The sequence below is a fragment of the Oncorhynchus nerka genome, linkage group LG5 (assembly GCF_034236695.1).
Source record: "Oncorhynchus nerka isolate Pitt River linkage group LG5, Oner_Uvic_2.0, whole genome shotgun sequence".
NCBI lineage: Eukaryota > Metazoa > Chordata > Actinopteri > Salmoniformes > Salmonidae > Oncorhynchus > Oncorhynchus nerka.
In genome coordinates, this window is record NC_088400.1 from 35,607,047 (window position 1) to 35,633,472 (window position 26,426).

Below are 26,426 nucleotides of genomic sequence, written 5' to 3' on the forward strand. Positions count from 1 at the left end.
GAGTGGGAAGTGGTAATGATGTGTTGGGAGTAGGAAGGGTAATGATGTGTAATGATGGTAATGATGTGTTGGAGTGGGAAGTGGTAATGATGTGTTGGAGTGGGAAGTGGTAATGATGTGTTGGAGTAGGAAGTGGTAATGATGTGTTGGAGTGGGAAGTGGTAATGATGTGTTGGAGTGGGAAGTGGTAATGATGTGTTGGAGTGGGAAGTGGTAATGATGTGTTGGAGTGGGAAGTGGTAATGATGTGTTGGAGTAGGGTAAGTGGTAATGATGTGTTGGAGTGGGAAGTGGTAATGATGTGTTGGTGTTGAGTGGGAAGTGTGTTGGAGTGGGAAGTAATGATGTGTTGGAGTAGGAAGTGGTTGGTGGGAATGATGTGTTGGAGTGGGAGTAATGATGTGTTGAAGTGGTAATGATGTGTTGGAGTAAGTGAATGATGTTGGAGTGGGAAGTGGTAATGATGTGTTGGAGTAGGAAGTGGTAATGATGTGTTGGAGTAGGAAGTGGTAATGATGTGTTGGAGTGGGAAGTGGTAATGATGTGTTGGAGTGGGAAGTGGTAATGATGTGTTGGAGTGGGAAGTGGTGGTGTTTGCGACCACAGGGTGTAAGTGAGGCCCTATCTGACTAACTAATGCAGTAAAGTGAAAATAGCTTGGTTAATTGGAAATGGTAGATTGTTAATATTGTGTGGTAGTCAGGCTCAGCAAGAGAAGATTTTGAGAATGGAAACGTAATGGGATGAAGATTAAAAGCCATGTACCTGCTGCGTATGCTAGGTTAAGGGGAGTCATCACTGGGGTCTTTCATTAGATAAGTCATCAGATAATCAACTATGTTTAATTGTTACCTAATTGAAATGAATCATGTAACAATTAACTCATTAGGATTTGGGGAACCACGAGCTGTTGTTTTAGCGTTACCATCTCCTGAATTAAACTCAAGGTCTTTACCTATCACATCCATAAAACAGTCAACGTATTAATCATAACCTTGTATCATATCATCATTCTGAACAGTTGTAAGCTCCTGCATCTGCAAAAGCCCCAGCCTTACTTATGATTCAGTACTACACAAATCGGTTGATTTACTAACTAACTAACACAGGATAAACATACACACTTAATACATTAGAAAAAGGTCCCTAGCAGACTGACACAACATATGGCGGCTTGTTACAAAGGAGATAGAAAGACACTTATCGTTGATACATTTTAGGAACTACTCTCCCATTAATCATATACTTTGCACACTAACCGCCGCCCGTTTGGAGTAAGAAATCATGAATGTATTTACGTGTAAATGTCTTCATTCACCATTTATCTATGTCGGAACCAAACTTTCTTGGAAAGGGTTTGGTTGGGTCTTTCCACGGCACACGGTCTCTTCTACTGTTGCTCTCCTCTGCCGTCACCTGGAATCCAGTGACCAGTTGTGTAGTCCTGAACAGAACTAGAGCTCACTCTGCTTCCACTTGCTCTGGAAGAGATCATTATTTGAAGATAGGCTAGCCAGCTGTGCTGAGAGTAGCATACTACAGTGATTTGAGAAGAGTAGTAGAATGGTCCCACTTAAATGAGCTTTTCTAGATACTTTACTTAGGACCGCTAATCAGCTGTACCAGTGATTGTCCAGGAGGTGAGTTTATCGCCTCTACCTCGTGTTGATAGTCAGAGTTCAAACCACTTTGGACGTGAGCTGCAGCTACATGCCTCTCTGGTCTAAATGTTAATTTATTTACCAATCTTTTTATACACTCTGGTCCAAAGGGACGGTTCCGTCAGGCTATTTACTGTGCAACGTTTATAGAAAGCAAATTCTCTGGCTCCAAAAATATTTTAACAAATACTTTCATAATTGTTCATATTTCATGCACAATGCAGAGGAGGGAGATTTTGTACATGTAGTGTTTATACTTTGTTACAGTATTTCCTTTATAACATTTTTAATGGCATCACAAAATAACCCATATGACATTCTTTAGATCACCTCTGGCCATTCCCCACGTTCTATGTTAGAAATATTGTCCCAGTATTGGCTTTAGAACATGTTAGAGTTTCTGCGGGAAACTGTTGGTGGAGACAAAGGAACATTCCTGTGTGAATTTGGAGAGGAAGGTTCTCTTTTTCCTTGATTTACAACAGGGTGTGAAATGTCAACATCTATTCATTGCAAACCTGATCTGACCCATTTGGATCCTCACAGGACAGTCATGGCAGATCCCAATATCTATGGCCACAGATGACATTAAAGAAAATATGATGGGAGGCAGAGTGATTGAGGCCAAAGGTTTCATCAGTAGGAAAGCAGGTCAAAGAAGTGAAAGCTTATCAGTGATGCTGAGGTAGGAGAAAGCCTTGCTGGGCAAAGTACAGATTGAAACTAAGGAATTCTATGTTAGAATTTGTCCCATATGCACTGAAATGTTTTAAATGTCAAAGCATGGGACGTACTGTAGTTGCTCAGTGTAAAGAAAAGGTGTGGGAACATGATTATGGTGAATGTAGAAGCGATGTGAAGGTTAAGTGCTGTACATGTGGGGGAGAACACAGTGCAGTATTTGGTGGATGCCAGGTACAGAGAGAGGCTAGAGAAGCTCAGAGATATAGGATCAGTCATGATGTGTCATATGAAGAGGCCGTGAAACAGATTGCTAGAACTACAGTGGGGACTGATGGAGATTACATGGATGTACCTGTAGTAAGTGGACCTACTGTCAGGGCTGATGCTTCTCATGTTGTGCTCATCAATGTGTAGCATCAAAGGATACTTTAATAATGAATAAAGTTGACATCATAACTTTTATTGGCAAGGTTATCAATATCAAAATGCCAGGTTGAAGGTTATTGTGGAGATGGCAAAAGACATATTGGGGTAACAGATGTTATTGTTGAAATGGTTGTTGACATGCTGAACAATCCTAAGGGTGGAGTGTTTCAGCATGATATAGAGAAAGTTTAATTGGGAGGGGGTTTTGGGGGAGGGTGTGGTAGAAGTTAGGGATTTATTTGGTTTAGAATTTTATTTTCATGGTAGTACAGAATTGGGCAGATCATGATTTTATCTTATTTTACAGTATGTGGCGTCGTGCACATAAACGATTGTTTGCGGACCGCCATAATATTTTTGCTCTACAGCCAATTCTGTCGAATCAAAATAATTTGCAAAAAACAATCGGATTTCAACAAACGATATGGAAATACATTTAAAGGAAAGGGGGTCAGATCAATACTGCAGTTGAGAAAATATAAAAACATTATCTCGTTCAAGGACAGTCTCGTTAAAAAGAAGTGTTCTTGCTACTTCCTATTCAAAGTGCTCTGAACAAATTAAACAAATACTATAGCTCAAGGAGCATACCACCAGAGAGAAGGGGAAGCCCTGGTCTGTTACTGATCACCATACTAAATATAAATGTGTATTTCCCTTATGCCTATAATGTAGAATTTAGTGCTATGGCAGTTGTGTATTGATGAACTTTGTCTAGACAGCTTGCCAGTCATGTTAATATGCTGCTGTGTTAGTTGCTATATTGTTGCAATGTATGTCATTGTTCATATTTTAGATGCAAGGAAACTAAACTGATGCCAAAACATTTTTGTAATAAAAAAACAAAAACAAACTGTTGCCAAGGCTGCATTTAATAACGGAACACTTCAAACTGTGTCATTTCTCTGTTCAGTAATGTGCATTATGAAAATGAAAGTTTCAGTTTTTTTCCCCCCTCGTTTGTCTTAAGTCCTCTTTTACTGCTAGTGCAGAGTGTTAACCCAAGACATTTAGTGGTAGTCTACGTCCGAAATGGCACCCTATTGTCTTTATAGTGCACTACCTTTGAACATGGCTCTTGTAGTGCACTATAAAGCGGCTAGGGTGGCATTTCGGAAGTAGACTACCACTCCAAATGAGTCTGATGAAATGCTATGGAAACTGCTTGACTCAATAGGATTAAATTAGAATCTTTCCATTTACTGAGAAATCCTGATTTGACCATAATCTTCCCTTGAGTTCCACCTTGTGATTCCTCTACAGTGTGTGTGTGTACCTCTGCTCACACGTTGCATGCGTCAATCAGTGGTCGCTTGCCACTTCATCGACTGTGCCTTCGGGCACCAGATTTACAGGGCTGTGCAATTCTGATCCAGGAGGGCTGAAGCACTTCTGTTTTTTTCTTTCTACCTTGTAGTTAATTGCACTCACCTGGTGTCCCAGGTCTGAGTAGAAAGAGAGAATGAAAACAATAAGTATTTTGGCTCTCTAGGACTGCCCTGCAACATGTGGTTAGCTGATATGAAAAATACTTATGCAGGCTTGTAAGATCTGGCATCAAGTCATTGATCACCGCCTTTCATCACCTGCATAGTGGGAGCCTCTCTTGTCCCCTAATCGTTAGGGTGTTTGTTTGGTTTTGACGCAAATGTGACGAGACTGAAGCGGGAACCAACTTTGCCGAGATTCATACAGTGGCTACACATTTCTGTGATATTTGAGGCTGATTATACCATGTTCACACAGGATTTCAGTTGGTGGGTGTGTGTGATGAGGGATTTTTTTTACATCAAAGAAACTTCTAAACAATGGCAACACTGCCATGTTACTCTGAGCCTTGTTGGATAAACAGATTAGTGTCTGACAGTTTGGCTGTTGCAGAGGCACCTCTTCGACTTTCGTTTACAGTCGGTTAGTGTAGCCTTACCACTCAAATGCGCTCACATACAGAAACTTCTCCTTTGCACCCACGGGTAAAAATTAGGGGAGAACTAGTTAGAAAGTGCTTTTAACTTTGGTTCCATGGGGGAGGTCAGATCCTGACCCAGTTGTTAGCATCCAACTTGTATTGGCTATTAGAGAAGGAAATTAGGATTTGAGGGTGCTTCAAGTACCTTTTATGGTGCCTGGAGTGCAAGCAAAGTCATTTTCTCTAGTGCAACTGGGCTAAACAAATGGCTGATTTAACTCCAGGATTTAACCCCCCCCCAATTGAATTTCATTTGAATTAGCACAAATGGCGAAAAACAAGCTCAAAGGCTGGTGTTAAAATACTCATTCAATTTTAAAAGCAGATGAATGATATTAGTTCCGCATAGACGGAGCGTACAAGATTCATACAGTAAAAGGGAAGTGTGTAAGTGAAAGAATGGCGATACGAGCGAGTATTTGTATCATTAAATGTTTTTTGTTAGAAAGCTTCACAACTGCAGTCCCAACCTCTTGGTGTTAGGGGGCAGTATTTTCATTTTTGGATAAAAAACGTTCCCGTTTTAAACGGGATATTTTGTCAGGAAAAGATGCTAGAATGTGCATATAATTGACAGCTTTGGATAGAAAACACTAACGTTTCCAAAACTGTAAAGATATTGTCTGTGAGTATAACAGAACTGATGTTGCAGGCGAAAGCCTGAGAAAAATCCAATCTGGAAGTGCCCCAGGTTTTGAAAGCGCTGCATTCCAATGATTCCCTATTCAGCTGTGAATGTACCATCAACGAGCTTACGCTTTCTACGTATTCCCCAAGGTGTCTACAGCATTGTGACGTAGTTTTACACATTTCTGTTGAAGAATAGCCGTAGGCGGCCACATTGCGTAAGTGGTCACATGGTGGCTCCGAGAGAGATTCTCACAAAATACAGAGGTAGCCATTACTCCAATCGGTCCTAGTGAAAAACGAATTGTCCCGACGGATATATTATCGAATAGATATTAGAAAAACACCTTGAGGATGGATTCTAAACAACGTTTGCCATGTTTCTGTCGATATTATGGAGCTAATTTGGAATATTTTTTCGGTGTTGTGGTGACCGCAATTTCCGGGCGATTTCTCAGCCAAACGTGAAGAACAAACGGAGCTATTTCACCTACAAAAATAATATTTTGGGAAAAAATGAACTTTGGCTGTCTACCTGAGTCTCGTGAGTGAAAACATCCGAAGTTCATCAAAGGTAAACAATTTAATTTGATTGCTTTTCTGATTTCCGTGACAAGGTTGCCTGCTGCTAGCAAGGCATAATGCTATGCTAGGCTATGATAAACTTACACAAATGCTTGTCTAGCGTTGGCTGTAAAGCATATTTTGAAAATCCGAGATGACAGGGTGATTAACAAAAGGCTAAGCTGTGTTCCAATATATTTCACTTGTGATTTTCATGAATAGGAAAATTTTCTAGGAAGATTTATGTCCGTTGCGTTATGCTAATTAGTGTCAGATGATGACAACGGTCCCGTTCACGGGATGGGGTGTCACTACAGGTTAAAGGGGCAATAACTAAATTTTTTGGGGCGACCTGACCAAATGCGCCTAGAAATGTGAGTTATAGATCTGTCACTCATTGAAAACAAGTCTAAGAAGCGGGAGATCTGTTCTGTGTGCTATTTCTATGCTTCCTGTTCTCAAGTTTTGTTTTTGCATCTTTTATTTTCGGTTTTGTACACCAGCTGAAAATACTCTTTGTTATGGAATATATATTAAACAGCGGTTTAGATGGTGCAATGATACTCTACACTATTTGCTTGTTTTGTCACAACCTGAAATTAGGGAAATTGTTAACATTTTAGCAACCAGGAAATGGCAGAGTGATTTCTGCATAGTGCACCTTCAAGCTAAAAGGTTACTTCAACTCTGGGGTCTGTTTTGAGGCAAGCCACAGGGGATGACTTTTTGCCCACAACCCACCTGTGAAATTTTGCATGCGAATGTGGAACACTGTTCCACTTTCAGTAAAACCATACATATATTAATATGTCTTCAAGCTAGCAGTCTTTCCATTCTTGCTCGTCCTGTGGTCCAACTCAAATGCTTCACTATGAGAGGAGGCTGGGGGTGGCTCTTACAGCAATTTACAGAATTCTGATGAAAACCAACCATCCCCGCTGTTGATTTGTGGGATAACATTGGCCTCTCAAGCGTTGGTGTGGTTGACAATGACTAATTCTTTCTGTAACCAGTGTGGGTTTTTGGGCACCTATACTTGAAAGAGGGGCGGATTTCCAAAAATGTCTTCCCACTGGGTACAAGCTGGTTGAATCAACATTGTTTCAATGTAGTTTGTCAACGTATTGTTACGTGAGAAATACATTGGATTAGAAAAAAAAAATTTTGAGGGAGCAATTTCAACCACAGGATTGTGTCATGGTAACTGAATTTCAACAGACAAACCTTGTTTAAAATACCTTATATGACCAAAAGTACGTGGACACCTGCTCGACAAACATCTCATTCCAAAATCATGGGTATTTTTATGGAGTTGGGCTATTAGGCCTGTTCCCCATGGGGTTGAGGTCAGGGCTCTGTGCAGGCCAGTCAAGTTCTTCCACATTGATCTCGACAAACCATTTCTGTATGGACCTCGCTTTGTGCATGGGGGCATTGTCATGCTGAGACCGGAAAAGGCTTTCCCCAAAGTTGGATGCACAGAATAGTCTAGAATGTCATTGTATGCTGTAGGGTTAAGATTTCCCTTCACTGGACCTCCCGAGTGGCACAGGGGTCAAAGGCTCTGCATCGCAGTGCTTGAGACGTCACTATAGACCAGGGTTCATTCCCAGGCTCTGTCACAGCCAGCCGTGACCAGGAAACCCATGAGGTGGCTCACAATTGGCCCAGCATCATCCGGGTTAGGGGAGGGTTTGGCCAGCTGGGATTTCCTTGTCCAATTGCGCTGTAGCTGCTCCTTGTGGCGGGACGGAGCCTGCAAGCTGACTTAGGTCACCAGTTGAACTGTATTTCCTCTGACACATTGGTGCGGCACATTGGTGTGTCAAGAAGCAGTGCGGCTTGGCAGGGTCATGTTTCAGAGGCTCTTGACCTCTCATGGCTCTTGACCTTCGCCTCTCCGTAGGGGAGTTGCAGTGATGGGGCAAGATAACTAAATGGTTCTTTATTGTTTTTGCCCAAACCATGAAAAACAGCCCCAGACCATTATTCCTCCTTACAGCTGGCACTATGCATTGGGGCAGCTAGCATTCTCCTGGCATCCACCAAACCCAGATTCGTCTGGACTACCAGATGGTGAAGCAGGATTCATAATTCCAGAGAACGCATTTCCACTGCTCCAGAGTCCAATGGCGGCAAGCTTTACACCACTCCAGCAGACACTTGGCATAGCGCATTGTGATCTTAGGCTTGGTCATGGAAACCCATTTCATGAAGCTCTAGTTATTGTGACGTTTAGAACTCGGTAGTGAGTGTTGCAACCAAGGACTGGCGATACATTTTTTACAATAAAAAAAAAAAAAAAAAAAATTAACTTTAAAAAATAAATAAACGTGCTTCAGCACTCACGGGCCAGCACTGTGTCGTTATTTCTCCTCGCAGTTTCCACTTCACAATAACAGCACTTACAGTTGACCTGGACAGCTTTAGAAGGGCATAAATTTGACGAACTGACTTGTTGTAAAGGTGGCATCCTATGACGGTGCCACGTTGAAATACACTGAGCGCTTCAGTAAGGCCATTCTATTGCCAATGTTTGTCTATGGCGATTTGCATGACTGTGCTCAATTTTCTACACCGGTCATTAACGGTTGTGGCTGAAGTAGCCGAATCCACTCATTTGAAGGGGTGTTCACATACTTTTGTACATGTAGTGTATATTGAATTTGTACTTTACAAAAAAAACAAATATCAGATCTAGATCCACGATCAGAAAAAAAACATTAGGCTGTGCGGCACCTCCTACTGGAAAATATATCTACAGCAACCCTTTAGACTCCCAGCCAAGGTTTTAACCAAACCCTGCTTAGCTATGTTATTTGTCACTGACTTACCAATGTGCTATCATGAGAACGATTGAGAGAAACTAAATACTATGAAGCATTTGTCAAGTCATCAACAGCTATTGTTTCAATTCAACTAAGAATAGACAATACAATAGGCCCTGGGCTTCAAGCTCTGGTTGATTTCAAGTGGAATGATATTTAGTTATATTCAATTTGTTTGGTTGTCAACGCAACCAAATATCAATATTTAAAGGTGATATATCTTCTGCTGGGTTAATTCAATCTGTGCCACTGAATTAGTCTGGCTTTAATTCCAGTTTGTCTACTAATTTATAATTGATATGTTGGATTCGCATCTCCATCTCAACATTCTAAGTAAAACAAAATAGGACTAAATCAAATAACTTTATTTAAAGTGCGTATAAATTTAGATTTGATCCTGTTCTTTAATTTAAATTTTTGGTTGAGATGGAGACATGCATTCAACATTAATTCCAGTTTGTCTACAAATGAATAATTTAAACCAGACTAAATCAGTCACCCAGATGGAACTATCCAATGGCTGTAATAATCTGCACAGACGGTTGAATGGCATTGATCATTTCCACCATTCTATTGTACTCTCAACTGTAATGCAGGTCATTTGTTTCTGTCATTAGATTAAACACAATGGCAACACACTCTGTCTTATAAATAGACAACTCTGACATTGAATTCCCATTTACTATGCTGTGCTTTTAAATAGTTGATAGCGCAGTGATAAACATTTGGATGACAACTCATCCAAAAATCGGACAATTTTCCATTGGAATTTGGTTGAGCTTTAAGAGGCTGCTGCCTATGTACATATACTTGAAATCACTGGCGGACACTTTAATAAATGGAACAGTAGTCACTGTAATGTTAACATATCTTGCATTACTCTCAACTCTATATACCGTATTCTACTGTATCTTGGTCTATACTCCTCTGACATTTCTTGTCCATATATTTATATTCTTAATTACATTCCTTTACTTAGATTTGTGTGTATTGGGTAAATGTTGTGAAATTGTTAGATATTACTGGACTGTCGCAGCTGGAAACACAAGCGTTTCGCTACACCCGCAGTAACATCTGTGTGACCAATCAAATTTGAGGTGGGTGAAAGCATAGTGATAACACACTGGAAATTCAATTAACTATTGGCTGTCTTTTGGAGTGGGTGAATATAGGATGTAATCTCATTGATCAACGTCTCAACCACAGGAGGCTGCTGATGGGAGGAAGGCTCATAATGCATTGACTGGAATGGTATCAAACATATGAAAACCACGTGTTTGTGTTCAATACCATTACATTTATGCCATTACTATGAGCACATCCTCCCCAATGAAGATGCCACCACCCGCCTATGGTCACAGCCAAGTACTATCATGTGGTGTGCCCAGTGGGTTACTAACCTCTTAAATGTAAATAAATATAATCTAAAATGGTATCTAGGTAATCCCCAACAGTAATTGTGAGTGGACCATAAACAATAACTAGTAATGCTGCATACGGTTCATCTCATCTTTTTGGTAAAAATGATTTAAATAAGTATTCAGACTATTTGCTATGAGATTCAATTGAGCTCAGGTGCATCCTGATTCCATTGATCATCCTTGATGTTTCTACAACTTAATTGGAGTCCACCTGTGGTACATTTTATTGATTGGACATTATTTGGAAAGGCACATACACCTGTCTATATACGGTCCCACAGTTGACAGTGCATGTCAGAGCAAAAACCAAGCCATGAGGTTGAAGGAATTGTCCATAGAGCTCCGAGACAGGATTGTGTCGAGGCACAGATCTGTGGAAGGGTACCAAAAAATGTCAGCAACTTTGAAGGTCCCCAAGAATAGTGGCCTCCATCGTTCTTAAATGGAAGACGTTTGGAACCACCAAGACTCTTCTTTAGAGCTGGCCGTCCGGCAAAACTGAGCAATCGGGGGAGAAGGGCCTTGGTCAGGGTGGTGGTCACTCTGACAGAGCTCCAGAGTTCCTCTGCAGAGATGGTTGTCCTTCTGGAAGATTCTACCATCTCTGCAGCACTTCACGAATCAGGCCTTTACGGTAGAGTGGCCAGACGGAAGCCACTCCCCAGTAAAAGGCAAATGACAGCCCACTTGGAGTTTGCAAAAAGGCAACTAAAGAATCTCAGACCATGAGAAACAAGATTCTCTGGTCTGATGAAACCAAGATTGAAGACTTTGGCCTGAATGCCAAGAATCACGTCTGGAGGAAACCAGGCACCATCCTTACGGTGACACATGGTGGTAGCAGCATCATGCCGTGGGGATGTTTTTCAGTGGCAGGGACTGGGAGACTAGTCAGGATCGAGGTTAAGATGAACAGAGCAAAGTACAGAGAGATCCTTGATGAAAACCTGCTCCAGAACGCTCAGGACCTCAGACTGCGGGAAAAGGTACCTTCCAACAGGACAACGACCCTAAGCACACAGCCAAGACAATGCAGTGGCTTCAGGACAAGTCTCTGAATGTCCTTGAGAAGCCCAGCCAGAGCCCAGACTTGAACCTGTTTGACCATGTCTAAAGAGACCTGAAAATAGCTGTGCAGTGACACTCCCCATCCAACCTGATATAGCTTGAGAGGATCTACAGAGAAGAATGGAAGAAACTCCCCAAATACAGGTGTGTCAAGTTTGTAGCGTCATACCCAAGAAGAGTCAAGGCTGTAATCGCTTCCAAAGGTGCTAAAACAAAGTACTGAGTAAAGGGTCTGAAAACTTATGTAAATGTGATATTTCCTTTTAATTTTTTAAAAATAAATTTGCAAAAATGTACAAAAAACTGTTTTTGCTTTGTCATTACGGTGTACTGTGTGTAGATTGATGAGGGGAAAAAAACATTTGAATCAATTTTTAAAAATAAGGCTGCAACATGTTAAAATGTGGAAAATGTCAATGGTCTGAATACTTTCCCAATGCACTGTATTTAGTCTTAGAGAAAATGTGCATATTTTCTAAAGATCTTTCTTGATCTTAACATCAGCCTTCATCACTGTGGACATCTCACAGAAGTCTAGCTTGGCTTCCTGAACTTGTTAGGAACCTGCCTTTCATCTAATATTAATCTTGTCCATCTATGACAAAGTGAACGTTGTTTCTGTTTTAAAATCTATGAATTGTTTTAGATTACTGGCTATAAATTGAACGCAATGTGCTACAGCGACGAAACCACTTTCCTGTTGAGTTACGATGTAAGGAGTCCAAGCATATGCATTGTTAGCAGATGTGACGTAGGGCTCAGACAGGAGTTGATGGACAGTCCGAAGACCAAACAAAATGGTCGGTGAGACATCCCAGCTACAAGTGGTGTCAGACAGAGACTCCTGACTGTGAGAATCAGGGCTGCCGCTCAATGCAAGCCGTTTCAATCTTCGGTGTCCACAGATCTATTTATAAACAAATGGCGTACAGTACCAGAGCCATGCAGGTCCCCTAAACAGTGGACTTATCAGTGGTTTTAAAACTAATTTGATGACGCAGCTAAAATGTGTATTTTATTCGATGCCGGAGAAGATGGCTGACGTTTTACGTGCTCCTAACCATTTGTGCTTTTTTGTCTGTATTTTTGCGTTTACTTATTTTGTACATAATGTTGCTGCTACCGTCTCTAATGACTGAAAATAACTTTTGGACATCAGAACAGTGATTACTCACCACGAACTGGCAGAAGCTTTTTTTTAATATACTTTAACGAGCCTGATGTGAAGGACATACTGCTTTCCCGGGAACAGGCCCAAATCCCCGTCATTTACGTGAAGAGACAGGGAGAAAAATAGGACGGAGGTCCGGCTGCATTCTGAGAATTCGTTGGTGATCGAATAACCCCCCCCTGCCTTCAGTTCTACTAGCTAACGTGCAATCATTGGAAAATTAAAATCGACGACCTACGAGGAAGATCAAACTACTAACGGGACATTTAAAAACTGTAATATCTTATGCTTCAGAGTAGTGGCAGAATGACGACATTATCAACATACGGCTGGTTATACGCTGTATTGGCAGGATAGAACAGTGGCGTCTGGTAAGACAAGGGGGGCGGACTATGCATATTTGTAAACAACAGCTGGTGCACAATATCTAAGGAAGTCTTGAGGTTTTGCTCGCCTGAGGTAGAGTATCTCATGATAAGCTGTAGACCACACTATCTACCTAGAGAGTTTATCTGTATTTTTCGTAGCTGTCTACATACCACCACAGATCGATGCTGGCACTAAGACTACACTCAATGACCTGTATTCCGCCATAAGAAAACAGGAAAACTCATTGAGAGGTGGCACTCCTAGTGGACTATAATACAGGGAAACTTTAATCAGTTTGACCGAATTTCTATCGGCATGTTAAATGTGCAACCAGAGGAAAAAAACTCTGTACCACCTATACTCCACACACAGAGACGCGTACATCGGATTCTTCTGATGGCATTGAGGAGTACACCACATCAGTCATTGGCTTCATTACTAAGTGCATCGATGATGTCGTCCCCACAGTGACCATACGTACATCCCCCAACCAGAAGCCATGGATTACAGGCAACATCCGCACTGAGCTAAAGGCTCGAACTGCCGCTTTCAAGGAGCGGGACTCTAATCCGGAAGCCTATAAGAAATCACGCTATGACCTCAGATGAACCATCAAACAGGCAAAGTGTCAATACAGGACTAAGATCGAATCGTACTACACCGGCACTGACACTCGTCGGATGTGGCAGGGCTTGCAAACCAGTAAAGACTACAAAGGGAAGCACAGTCGAGAGCTGCTTAGTGACACAAGCCTACCAGATGAGCTAAACCACTTCTATGCTCGCTTTGAGACAAAACACTGAAACATGCATAAGAGCACCAGCTGTTCCGGATGACTGTGTGATCACGCTCTCCGTAGCCGATGTGAGTAAGACCTTTTAAACAGGTCAACATTCACAAGGCCTCAGGGCCAGACGGATTACTAGGACGTGTACTGCGAGCATGCGCTGACCAACTGGCAAATGCCTTCACTGACATTTTCAACCTCTCCCTGTCTGAGGTCTGTAATACTAACATGTTTTAAGCAGACCACCATAGTCCCTGTGCCCAAGAACACTAACCTGCCTAAATGACTACCGACTCGTAGAACTCACGTGTGTAGCCATGAAATGCTTTAAATGGCTCACATTACCATTATCACAGAAACCCTAGACCCACTCCGATTCGCATACCGCCCTAACAGATCCACAGATGAGGCAATCTCTATTGCACTCCACACTACCCTTTCCCACCTGGACAAAAGGAACACCTGTGTGAGAATGCTATTCATTGATTACAACTCAGCATTCAACACCATAGTGCCCTCAAAGCTCATCACTAAGCTAAGGACCCTGGGACTTAACACCTCCCTCTGCATCTGGGACTTCCTAACGGGCCGCCCCCAGGTGGTAATGGTAGGTAACAACACATCCACCATGCTGATCCTCAACACATGGGCCCCTCAGTGGTGCGTGCTCAGTCCCCACCTGTACTCCCAGCTCACTCATGACCTCACGGCCAGGCACGACTCCAACACCATTATTAAGTTTTCCGGTGACACAAGTGGTAGGCCTGATCACCGACAAAGACATAACAGCCTTTAGGGAGGAGGTCAGAGACCTGGCCGTGTGGTGCCAGGACAACAACCTCTCCTTCAACGTAATCAAGACAAAGGAGATGATTGTGTACAGGAAAAGGAGGACCGAGCACGCACCCATTCTCATCGACGGGGCTGTAGTGGAGCAGGTTGAGAGCTTCAAGTTCCTTGGTGTCCACATCACCAACAAACTCACATGGTCCAAGCACACCAAGACAGTCGTGAAGACTGAAAAGATTTGGCATGGGTCCTCAGATCCTTAAAAGGTTCTACAACTGCACCATCAAGAGCATCCTGACTGGTTGCATTACTACCTGGTATGGCAACTGCTCGGCCTCCGACCGCAAGGCACTACAGAGGGTAGTGCGTACGGCCCAGTACATCACTGGGACCAAGTTTCCTGCCATCCAGGACCTCTATACCAGGCAGTATCAGAGGAAGGCCCTAAAAAACTGTCAGGCTCCAGCCACCCTAGTCATAGACTGTTCTCTCTGCGACCGCAAAGTGGTACCGGAGCACCAAGTCTAGGTCCTTGAGGCTTCTAAACAGCTTCTACCCCCAAGCCATAAGACTCCTGAACATCTAATCAAATAACTACACAGACAATTTGCATTGCCCCCCCCCCCTTTACTTTAATTTCTTATTCATATTTTTTAAACTGCATTGTTGGTTAGGGGCTTGTAAGTAAGCATTTCAATTTGATGTATATCCATTGCTTTGCTCTATTCTTTTGGATCAACTCATTCAGTGGAAGTATAGAAAGTAAATGACACATTTGTGAATCATATCCTGTGTGAGACGGTCAGAAAGGTTAGCCACCAGTTTTCACTTCCACTTTCTTTGCAGGGTGTAGTGTGTGATAAACAACCCAGCTAACAATTCTAGGGGGAGAGAACGTTTTAGTAATGTTCTCCTGATGTTTGTGTCCATTTTTCCCTTTAGTTATGGGAACATTCTATGTATGTTAGCAAAAAACCTCCTGAACTTATTTAGCATGTTTTGGCATTAGACTTAAGATAACATTCCCTTTCAAGGACAGTCTCGTTAAAAAGAAGCGTTCGCACTACTTCCAATTCAAAGTGCTCTGAACAAATTGTCAAACAGAACATGGTTACCATGTTTTCAGAATATACCATATTAATGTTCTAGACACGTGTCATGGGAACGTTGCAAGTACATGCCTGACCAATGACGTTTAAAGCAAACGTGGTGGCATAGCAGGAAGATCAGATCAACCAAGAAGTTGTGAGTCTTAGGTGAGGACATGTGGAATAATAACTGTATAAATGAACAATGTAATCATGTGTCAAATATGTAAGTTGAAATACATTGTACACTGCTCAAAAAAATAAAGGGAACACTTAAACAACACAATGTAACTCCAAGCAAACTGTCCACTTAGGAAGCAACACTGATTGACAATAAATTTCACATGCTGTTGTGCAAATGGAATAGACAACAGGTGGAAATTATAGGCAATTAGCAAGACCCCCCCAATAAAGGAGTGGTTCTGCATGTGATAACCACAGACCACTTCTCAGTTCCTATGCTTCCTGGCTGATGTTTTGGTCACTTTTGAATGCTGGCGGTGCTTTCACTCTAGTGGTAGCATGAGACGGAGTCTACAACCCACACAAGTGGCTCAGGTAGTGCAGCTCATCCAGGATGGCACATCAATGCGAGCTGTGGCAAGAAGGTTTGCTGTGTCTGTCAGCGTAGTGTCTAGAGCATGGAGGCGCTACCAGGAGACAGGCCAGTACATCAGGAGACGTGGAGGAGGCCGTAGGAGAGCAACAACCCAGCAGCAGGACCGCTACCTCCGCCTTTGTGCAAGGAGGAGCAGGAGGAGCACTGCCAGAGCCCTGCAAAATGACATCCAGCAGGCCACAAATGTGCATGTGTCTGCTCAAACGGTCAGAAACAGACTCCATGAGGGTGGTATGAGGGCCCGACGTCCACAGGTGGGACACTGTGCAGGACGTTTGGCATTTGCCAGAGAACACCAAGATTGGCAAATTCGCCACTGGTGCCCTGTGCTCTTCACAGATGAAAGCAGGTTCACACTGAGCACATGTGACAGACGTGACAGTCTGGAGAGAACATTCTGCTGCCTGCAACATCCTCCAGCGTGACCGGTTTGGCGATGGGTCAGTCATGGTGTGGGGTGGCATGTCTTTGGGTGGCCGCACAGCCCTCCATGTGCTCGCCAGAGGTAGCCTGACTGCCATTAGGTACCGAGATGAGATCCTCAGACCCCTTGTGAGACCATATGCTGGTGCGGTTGGCCCTGGGTTCCTCCTAATGCAAGACAATGCTAGACCTCATGTGGCTGGAGTGTGTCAGCAGTTCCTGCAAGAGGAAGGCATTGATGCTATGGACTGGCCCGCCCGTTCCCCAGAACTGAATCCAATTGAGCACATCTGGGACATCATGTCTCGCTCCATCCACCAACGCCACGTTGCACCACACTGTCCAGGAGTTGGCGGATGCTTTAGTCCAGGTCTGGGAGGAGATCCCTCAGGAGACCATTCGCCACCTCATCAGGAGCATGCGTTGTAGGGAGGTCATACAGGCACGTGGAGGCCACACACACTACGGAGCCTCATTTGGACTTGTTTTAAGGACATTCCATCAAAGTTGGATCAGCCTGTAGTGTGGTTTTCCACTTTCATTTTGAGTGTGACTCCAAATCCAGACCTCCATGGGTTGATACATTTGATTTCCATTGATAATTTTTGTGTGATTTTGTTGTCAGCACATTCAACTATGTAAAGAAAAAAGTATTTAATAAGAATATTTCATTAATTCAGATCTAGGATGTGTTATTTTAGTGTTCCCTTTATTTTTTTGAGCAGTGTATATTAAAAGCACTGTTTGTGTGGATGTCTCTAACCTTGACAACAGGCAAAGATCTGTGAATGAATCAGTGGTTCACCAATCAGGGCCTTGATGGGATCTGAAACTGTAAAAAATATATATATTTGGCGACGTCCTTTCAACTGTAAACCTATGAAAACGTTTGATTCAATTGAAAAATCTAACATGCCCAACTCTAAACAGAAATATATAGATCCACCTCTAGGTGCTGTAACTCTGGTTGAATCTTTTTGTCAGATGGACAAATTTCAGCCACAAAGCCTTGGTCAGCAAATGCATTAATTGTGCAACATTCAAACTATTCTTTAGGTGATTTCCATGAGCATTTCTACTATGCTCTATCATATCACACACCAATCACTTCAAGAAAGGAACTTTTTGGAATCAGTCCCTGGGTAAACGTGGACTGGAGAAGCCGACAGGTAAAAATGGGATTGTTTAGAGAGGTTGATGCATTCAAATCAATCTCAGACACAATGTACACACACACACACACACACACAGACACGCACTCAGAGGCACACACCTAAAAGTTGAGAGCTTCCGGGAAGTAGCCTCAGAGGAACACACTTGCTAGTGACAGTCGACTAACAGTAGCTATTCAGAAGTGAATGGTGTGTGTAGGCAGCCAGACCTCCCCAGAGTAAATCTCTCTGCACCACCATGATCAACATGTACCAGACCAACCTGCCTCCACCACCGATCCCCCCCCGGCTAGGCTCTGTCAAGTCAGCACCAGGAACGGGCCACAACAAACCTCTCCTCGGGTTCCTCATTGGTATGATAGTGCTCCAAATGCTGCTACTACTGGGGGGATTCACCTACCTGTACCACAAGGAAAACAAGGTAAGAACTCACCTTTCTAGATACGGTTATACATGTATTAGTTTCTTAGTGCCACGTTCAAAACTATCATAGATCATGGATACAAGTCTATTTCTGGTAACACTTTAATTGGATAAGTCCATCTGTGAATGCTCAACAGACTCGCAGTAGCATTTCAACTAACTGTCTACGAACACTAGTCCTTATCCTAACCTTTATTCTAAACCTAACCTTAGCCAGCAGTTGCTCATCAACAGATAGTTTGTTGAAAGTATGACCACCTGTAGAGCATCTCCAGACGAACTATCCGGACTAACCAAATAAAGTGTGACCCGTTTCATTATTTTATAGCTGAATTCTATCCTGAACGCTACTAGAGAGCGAGATATTGTTTGAATTTGACTGCCGTCGGCTATACGTGACATAGTATAGTGTATTTTCAAAGAGCAATGTGGTTTACAGAGTAAGGGCGTCTTTTCAACATCTAAAGTATTTCAGTTTCAACCTAGGCCTACTATTCTTCAAGCACAGGAAACAACCTCCGTTATAAAACAATTCAAATAGGTTCATGAGAACATTTTCCATGATCAGAATAAACATTCAACAGAAGCATTTAGCAACAGCACATACAAAACAACTGCTTAGTCCTAACATGTTTCATGCGCTTGTCCTGATGTGAACTTGAAAGACACGTGTGGTCCTCCTTAATCAGTGCTGATATGAAATATAGAGTTAACATTCATTCCTGCTTTGTTTGGGCTCAGTATGACGAGGACTTTGAACACAAGTACCTGGATGACATGATCGTCCTGAGGAGACTTGGGGAGTGTGAGAAAGACAGCCAGTCAGTGCTGGACTGTGAGAAGCTTGTGGAGAAATACAAAAACATAATGGAAAAGGTAGGCTATGGTTTCTGAGACTCAAATGAAGATATCAGAGGTTTTAGGAGTACATTTGGAGAAGAAGAAATATGCCGTATTAACAGATAATTAAGCAATGCTATGCTCTCTCTCCTATCAAGGTCTCACAAGTTGAAGGAAAAGGTATGTTAAAATATTTCATTACATCAGTGAGCTCCAAAAGTATTGGGAAAGTGACACATTTGTTGTTGTTTTGGCTCTGTACTCCAGCACTTTGGATTACAGACTGTCATCTTTCATTTGAGGGTATTTTTATCCATATCGGGTGAACCGTTTAGAGAGGACAGACCTTTTGTACATAGTCCGCCCATTTTAGGGAACCAAGGCTATTGGGACAAATTCTCTTATGTGAATTAAAGTAGTACAATTTTAAGTATTTGGTCCCATATTCATAGCACACAATGACTACATCAAGTTTGTGACTACACATTTGCAGGATGCATTTTCTGTTTTGGTTGTGTTTCAGATTACGCTGTGCCCAATCAAAATTCCTGGTAAATAATGTATTGTGTTACTTTTATTGAAAATAAGAATAGAATATGTTTCTAAACACTTCTGCATTAATGTGGATGCAACCATGATTACAGATAATCCTGAATTAATCGTGGATAATGAGGGAGAAAGTTAGACACATAATTATCATAACCCCCCCCAAAAAAACAATGCTAACCTCCACTGACATTGTAATGGTGAGAGTTTAGCATGTCTTGGGGGTACCCTAACCCCAGCAAATGCATCCAACAAATGTGTCACAAACTTGATGTACTGAATTCATTCATTTCTCAACCGTTCACCCGATATGTATGAACATACCCTCAAATTAAAGCTGTCCGTCTGCACTTTAACCTCATAGTGAATGTATCTCTTCAAATCCAAAGTGCTGGAGTAAAGAGCCAAAACAATATGTGTCACCGAGCTCTTTGTGTTTCTTTACTTCATCTGCTTTACTTGCCACTCTGTCAGCAGAGGACCTCCTATTCTGAGAGGGTGAAGACTGACTGTCTGTTCTCCGTTTCAGCTGTCAAACGCACTGGGGGTGTGCCCTCGTATGGAGCCATGGCACGCATGATAGTCAAGCAACCTGTCGTTGGTGCACTCCCTTCATGTAAGAGTTACTTATCACAAACATTCTTGGTTTGTCTTTTTCCTATGAAATTGTAGCCTCAATTCAAGAAAAGAGTGTCAGTATGAGGTACTACATAGAGCCATGACTACATGGAACTCTTAACTAATGTAAGCAGTACAATCTGATTCAAACAAAAAAAACTACACCTTATGGAACAGCGCCGACAGTGAAGACACACACAGACACATCGATTTTGTACTGTAGATATGTTGTAGTAGTGTGTAATAATGTGTTGTGAAGTGTAACGTTTGAACTATAGGTACATTTCCTTAGTGTTGCTGGACCCCGGGAAGAGTAGCTGCTGCTGCTTTGGCAGAAGCTAATGGGGATCCATAATAAATGCAAATACTTAAAATATAAATTGTTTGGTTGAACAGCGAAGTATCTGGAGTGGAACATAGGCCACTCAGTGCTGAGGAACGTCCAGTACTTCAAGTCCAGCTGGTTGAAGGTTCTGCAGCCTGGAGACTACGACATTTACTCCCAGGTGGCCTTCTCCAAATGGCACCCCAAAACCCCTCTGGCGAGCCGGGTGAAGCTGAGGAAGGGGGAGACAGGAAAGGAGAAGAACCTGATGACAGCCTACTGCAGCCTGGGGGACCAGAACCGGACAGACGTGTGTACGGCCTTCCAGGGAGGAGTGTTCAGTCTGGAGCCTGAAGACCAGATCTCTGTGTGGGTGACGGACCCCAGCCTGGTCAACTATGAGGAGGGGACGACCACCTTTGGATTATTTAAGGTGTAGGCAAGACATTACCTACAGTATGGAGAGGATGGACTGTATTACTTTGGATTATTACTGTATTGGAGTGATGGGTGGAATCAAGGCCCTGCGTGCTGTTGGATTTGGTACAGGACTGATAACAGATCTGCTCATGGACTACACCAATTTGAACATCTTTCTAAAAAGGCCTCGGTGAAAGGAATCCCTGGAACTTATTGCTGTTGATTGGATAACCTGCTCTCCCTGCCCCCACAATGTTAGATATTAATATTAATTTCTAAGAATATGGCAATGACTGTGTATTTATTGTGACGGATGGTGTCTGTATAGTTAATAAATTATTATATTTTAATAAAAAATGTGCTTGATTATTTAAATGAAAAATAACCATCTCTATGGTAGGTTTCCAATTGGTTTATCGCATACAGTATCGTCTCGGTGCTTGGAACTGACGCAACCCGTGAAACCTTTATTTCCACAAACTCCACACAGCCCTGCCGTCATATAGACCATTCCACTGCAGGGGTAGAGGGAGTCGTTGAGCAGCATGGAAAGAACAAGTCTACAGAGCAGAGGTGCAGCGTACCCTGTCAGGAGATGAAGAGAGAAGTGGCTCTCACAGGATGTCATCTTTACTCAGACATTCCATCCTGTCATGGGTCTCTCTCAACATACGCTAGTCACTGTAGCGTCTTCTATGTACCTGTGCAATCACCCAGAAGTGGAAAACAGGGTGGAACGCAGTTTACCATTGGACTTTTCCAGCATGAATGAAAAACGGATGAATAACAGCGGATCAAGTTTGATTTTTATTAAAAGAATGGCCATACTGAAAACATGAAAGTGTGCCGCAACTAGAAGAAGAAACAAAATGCCTTTACAATAGAGTTAGAATTTGGCATCAAACCACTTTTTCAAATGATACACGTGGAGTGGTCTGCCGACACAAGTCGTCATGAGCAGGATGGTCAGTCTAAGTGCTCGCTTAGGCTATCAGACATTGAAAAGTTTAAGACACTTTATGAAGAAAATAAAATGCATTGATAAAAATATTGATGTTAAAAATAATCTCAGCAATAAAACATAAACAAATTATACTGAAGGACATTTGTACAGGTGACAAAACATGTGGAGCTGCCCTGACAGACCGTGGGACCTGAACACAACAGCTTGTAAGAGTATGCTGCTATACATCAGGACTACAGAGAACACCAGTGGCCAGGAAACAGGGACAAGGCAATAGGCCCATTTTGGTTAAGTGGGTGAATGAGTCATCATCACTGTACATTAACAGAGATATGTCTCTTTATACAATCTGGTCTACTGCCCAACTGACTGTCTCAGAGTGACACTCAAGTGAAAACAGTCCTACTGAAGTGTTCACATTGCATTCTCATGAAGTTCCTGCGGTCACTCTGCAGTATGAGGTTGACATCAGGTTCTACAGTGCACGCGCTGCATGTCATCCTGGGAGGAAGTGCTGTGATTCAACTGAATAATCTTTCCCCGAAGGCCTTGACATAAGCCATCAAAGCCCGGTTCCACATTGAATCGTCACACGACCCTTACCTGTCCCCATCTAAACAGTGCCATCAGTCCCATTGAAATGTGAAACATGACAGAAAACCTGTGCATGTAAATCCCTGCCACTTCCACTGTACCTCATAACTTAATCCACTGTGATCAGGAGGCCCTTGATCCCACTACTCATACTTTACACTCTCCATCAACACAATCAAAGTGGGGACATATCTCCATCTGCATTAACTCACCAGAAAGAAGCATAAGAATGACAGACCAGGCACGAAATGTACAAACAGTCCAAGAAAATGATCATCTTTGTTCCCTTTTAGACCATAATTAGTTAAGATAAAAATGGACCGGAGGGTCCTGATCCTAGAACAGCAGTCCAGCTCAGACGCTCAGTGAAAACGGGCGGAGGACACTGATGCAATGAGACTTCCTTGGAACGTAACCCTAACTCACATTGTGGGACACAGTTTACGAAGTACAAATTACATTGTTCCTGTGGTACCAAATTCTTAAAATCAAAATGGGTTGTGTTTTGTCTTCCCCAATGGACAATGCCAAATAAATAAAAATCACTTAAAAACATTTTTTCCTTAGGTGATCATTCTGTAGAGGTGGTTTCTGCGGTGCGGGTTGGTTTAAGGCAGAAACCCAGAGACCGCCCCAAGTGGGTTCCCAGTACCATATAACCTACATACAATACACACATCTCTACCTACATAATGAAATGTTTTCATGGAAAATAAATAAGCAATATATATTCTTTAACTCCCGAATAAAGCAAAGCTATGTATTATTAGTACATTATTTAATTGTTATATCGTTTCGGTAAGAAAGTATAGGCCACACCGTTGTTATCTTTACATGTCTATTTTATACGCAATACACCATATACGGGTGTTCTATTTGTTATATATCTATATCCCTGAAAGCTTTGGCCTATATATTGATCGTCACATCTAATGTGTGACAATATCTTAAAAATACTGTACATCTGCGCAGATTGTAAGAAACACAGTCAAGGACATTATTCATTAATGTTAATACCAGCTTGGATATGAGCGGTATTGAAATCCACTTACCATGAGCTAGAGGACTGTTTGATAGTCCATGGATAGGTCTCACCCATCTGAAATGAAAAGCTAAAGCTCTGAGGACTATGAAACAGCTTGGAGACGCAGAGTCTCACGTCTAGAACGTGTAATCTCAAAATGCCAATGATGTTCAATAAAGCTCGATGCAAGCCTCACTCTTTCCCGACAAGGCTGCAAGGGGTGTCCTCAACACCAAAATAAAGAAACAGTGCTGTAACAGACGTAGAGTGGGCCAGATGAGCCCTAGTTATGGCAGAGGGAGTCGCTCTCCTGCAGAAACAAGTACATGCAAGAGAACACCCCATTGAACCGAAAGATGGCTTCTCGTTCCCATTAGATGTTCTATTGAAAATGTAGACCCAATAGTCCACAGTGGCGATGCAGCTGGTGACAATAGAGCAGTAGTTATTTCTCCTTTGTCCAAAATGGCTCCATCAGAGTTGACCAGTGCCAGTAGACGGGAGGCAACCAATCAGAATTTTTGCTTCTGGTTATCTCCCTCCCAAGCATCAGACCAGAGAGTTGCTCTAACCATTGTCCAGATGCATGAATCCAACCCTTCTGTGTTGTAGGGATTGAAGGCAGTCACACACAGTCGCACACACACACACGGGCTAGGTAGGTAGGTAGTTGGGTAGGTATGGGGAGTTGTTCAGTGCCCTCCATCCTCCCAGGCACAGTCGTTCTTCTGCTTGGCCAGCTTCCTGACCACTCTCTCCAGCTCCTTACGAGACTTCTGCTCCTCCTCCATACATTGCTTCATCCACTTATTCTCCTGACAAGACCCATAAAAGTTAAATATTACACAGCACAGATGTGAGAACACACCTACAAGTATGAACCCACACAAACCACAATTACCCACTACACCAACACGACTTAGCAAAAATGGCTTGTCAGCCTTTACCTTTCTCAGAGTGAACATTAGATGAACAATTCTTGTTTTACCTTCTTTAATTCATGGACCTCATCCTTTAAAGCATATACTGCATCAACCAGACTCCTGCCAGTGCAGAAACAAAAGGTTATCAGAAAGTGGGACAGCAGCATATCTTAATGTCACATTATGTTCTTTGACAAAGGCTTTGGAATTTGAGTGCTCCAGGCAGTCGAACATAATTTCACAAATATTGACGAGGCAATTTCTTGCTTCCTCAATGTTCAAGGCAAAACTACCACTCGCTAATACCTTAACGTTATTATGTAAAGAAATACATTTCTTCATTTTAACTGGATGAATAAATATCACAGATTTGAAAAAGCATCGTATTAGATGTGTTGAAACGACCACCTAAACAAAACTAACTGCAGATCCATGTACATACACAGTAGGGCTGGGCGATATGGCCAGGTGATATACATAATACTCTGAGTAAAAGAGAATGTTTTCGGACTTTCACCCTCCATACATTATTTCCTAGAGGTCTTAATGATGATGTATGTTATGTTGTAAATGTGAATTATGCCCCATTTCAGTTTACTCTGACGTTTTTCTTACGCTGTACCTGATGATTTATGAAAACTTGCTTGGTAGCTCGATGTCCTCATTGTGTTTAATACGTTTAACGTACACACTATTTCAAATATTTATGAAATGCACATTGTTATATTTGGTAGCACTTATTGGTTCTCTTGACTCCAACCCCATTGGATGCGTGGAACGGATGTGGGTGGAGCTATGTCTACATAATGGTGCTAAGGCAGTGTGTCCGATACTTAAGCTTATTAAAGAGCGGTGACACTATCAAGAGCGGTGTGCGGGTTTCTTATTTTATTCAACTATTACCAGGCACCTGCAACAAAAACAGCTCAGATGTGCAAGTGCCTTTTGGGCAATCTGGCCAAAATATCATATTTTTCACATTTTTGACGGTATTTTATGTTTTTAATAATAAAAAAAGTTATAAAATATACTTTGAGTAGTTCATGATCTTAGGGGGCAACAAATAAGTGATTTCAAATGAGTCTTTCTCCATTCTGACAGTATACCGCCCCGCCCTAACGCACAGTGTTGTAATGGTTTAATAAACGTCTATTCTCCTGAGTGATGGCCATCTTACTTTTCCTCTATGCTTGTCTGACCGTTGTTCTTCATCTCCTCCACCATGATCTTCTCTTCCTCAGGCAGCAGGACCTGAGGGACACACACTTTCTTGACCGCTGCAGAAAGACACAATAACACACATGTAAGTCTGAGTCATTACCATGCCTATCTATGGGCCATTAAAAGGAGACACACACACACACACACACACACACCTTGGACCTGTTGAAATAAATTATGTCTGTATAAATCAAATCAAATGTATTTATATAGCCCTTCGTACATCAGCTGATATCACAAAGTGCTGTACAGAAACCCAGCCTAAAACCTCAAACAGCAAGCAATGCAGGTGTTGAAACAAGTTGGCTAGGAAAAACTCCCTAGAAAGGCCAAAACCTAGGAAGAAACCTAGAGCGGAACCAAGCTATGAGGGGTGGCCAGTCCTTATGAGGGGTGGCCAGTGTGTGTATAACACACACACACACTTACATTTATGACAGGTTGAAAATAATCCCTCACACACAGATGCATACAAGTGCGCGTGCCCACAGACAGACACTCTCTTCGGCTCACCTGTGCTGGCCTGATGCTGGCTGGCCCCTGTGCAGTAGGCCTCGATCACTTTCAGAATCTGGGCATCCTCCTCCAGAGCAGCTGTACCTGTCAATCAAAGGCACACAAGGGAAACTGGGAGTCAGGAGCCTTCTGAACCACAAAGACTGACTTTAAATTCAGACAGACAGACAAACAGACAACTGATTTAGCTGCTTCATCCAATAAATGGTAATTAAGTATGTTTAAAAGAGGCTGTTCTGTGTTTGAATGGTAAGGGCTACAACAGAACAGTGTGGGTGTATACCATCATAAAAAATATTAAATGGCAAGTAAAAAGCTGATTGGCCAGCTCAGCAAACTTGACATC

The 26,426-nt window shown here is 42.4% G+C and overlaps 2 protein-coding genes across 4 annotated transcripts in view; one reads left to right on the forward strand and one right to left on the reverse strand.

The window, feature by feature from the left end:
• Positions 1 to 17,771: 17,771 nt before the first annotated feature.
• LOC115129399 (CD40 ligand-like) lies at positions 17,772 to 21,751 on the forward strand. The gene is made up of 5 exons (XM_029659695.2): positions 17,772 to 18,087; positions 18,831 to 18,965; positions 19,088 to 19,109; positions 20,005 to 20,091; positions 20,490 to 21,751. Exons 1-5 carry the CDS (start codon positions 17,905 to 17,907, stop codon positions 20,855 to 20,857), a joined length of 795 nt encoding a protein of 264 aa, XP_029515555.2. The 5' UTR covers positions 17,772 to 17,904; the 3' UTR covers positions 20,858 to 21,751.
• Positions 21,633 to 26,426, reverse strand: part of LOC115129398 (rho guanine nucleotide exchange factor 6-like) — a 29,265-nt gene continuing 24,471 nt past the window's right edge. For all 3 annotated transcript variants that reach the window (XM_029659691.2, XM_029659690.2, XM_029659694.2), the window contains 4 exons: positions 26,078 to 26,164; positions 25,521 to 25,620; positions 24,409 to 24,463; positions 21,633 to 24,235 (listed from right to left, as the gene is read on the reverse strand). In XM_029659691.2, the coding sequence (XP_029515551.1) occupies positions 24,113 to 24,235; positions 24,409 to 24,463; positions 25,521 to 25,620; positions 26,078 to 26,164 (365 nt within the window). In that variant the 3' untranslated portion in view covers positions 21,633 to 24,112. The remainder of the gene's footprint in view (positions 24,236 to 24,408; positions 24,464 to 25,520; positions 25,621 to 26,077; positions 26,165 to 26,426) is intronic.

Coding starts and splice junctions, on each gene's coding strand:
- LOC115129399 (XM_029659695.2), top strand. CDS start 17,905: ATGATCAACATGTACCAGACCAACCTGCCTCCACCACCGATCCCCCCC. Junction 18,966..19,087: donor ACAAAAACATAATGGAAAAG/GTAGGCTATGGT, acceptor TCTCCTATCAAG/GTCTCACAAGTTGAAGGAAA. Junction 19,110..20,004: donor CTCACAAGTTGAAGGAAAAG/GTATGTTAAAAT, acceptor TCTCCGTTTCAG/CTGTCAAACGCACTGGGGGT.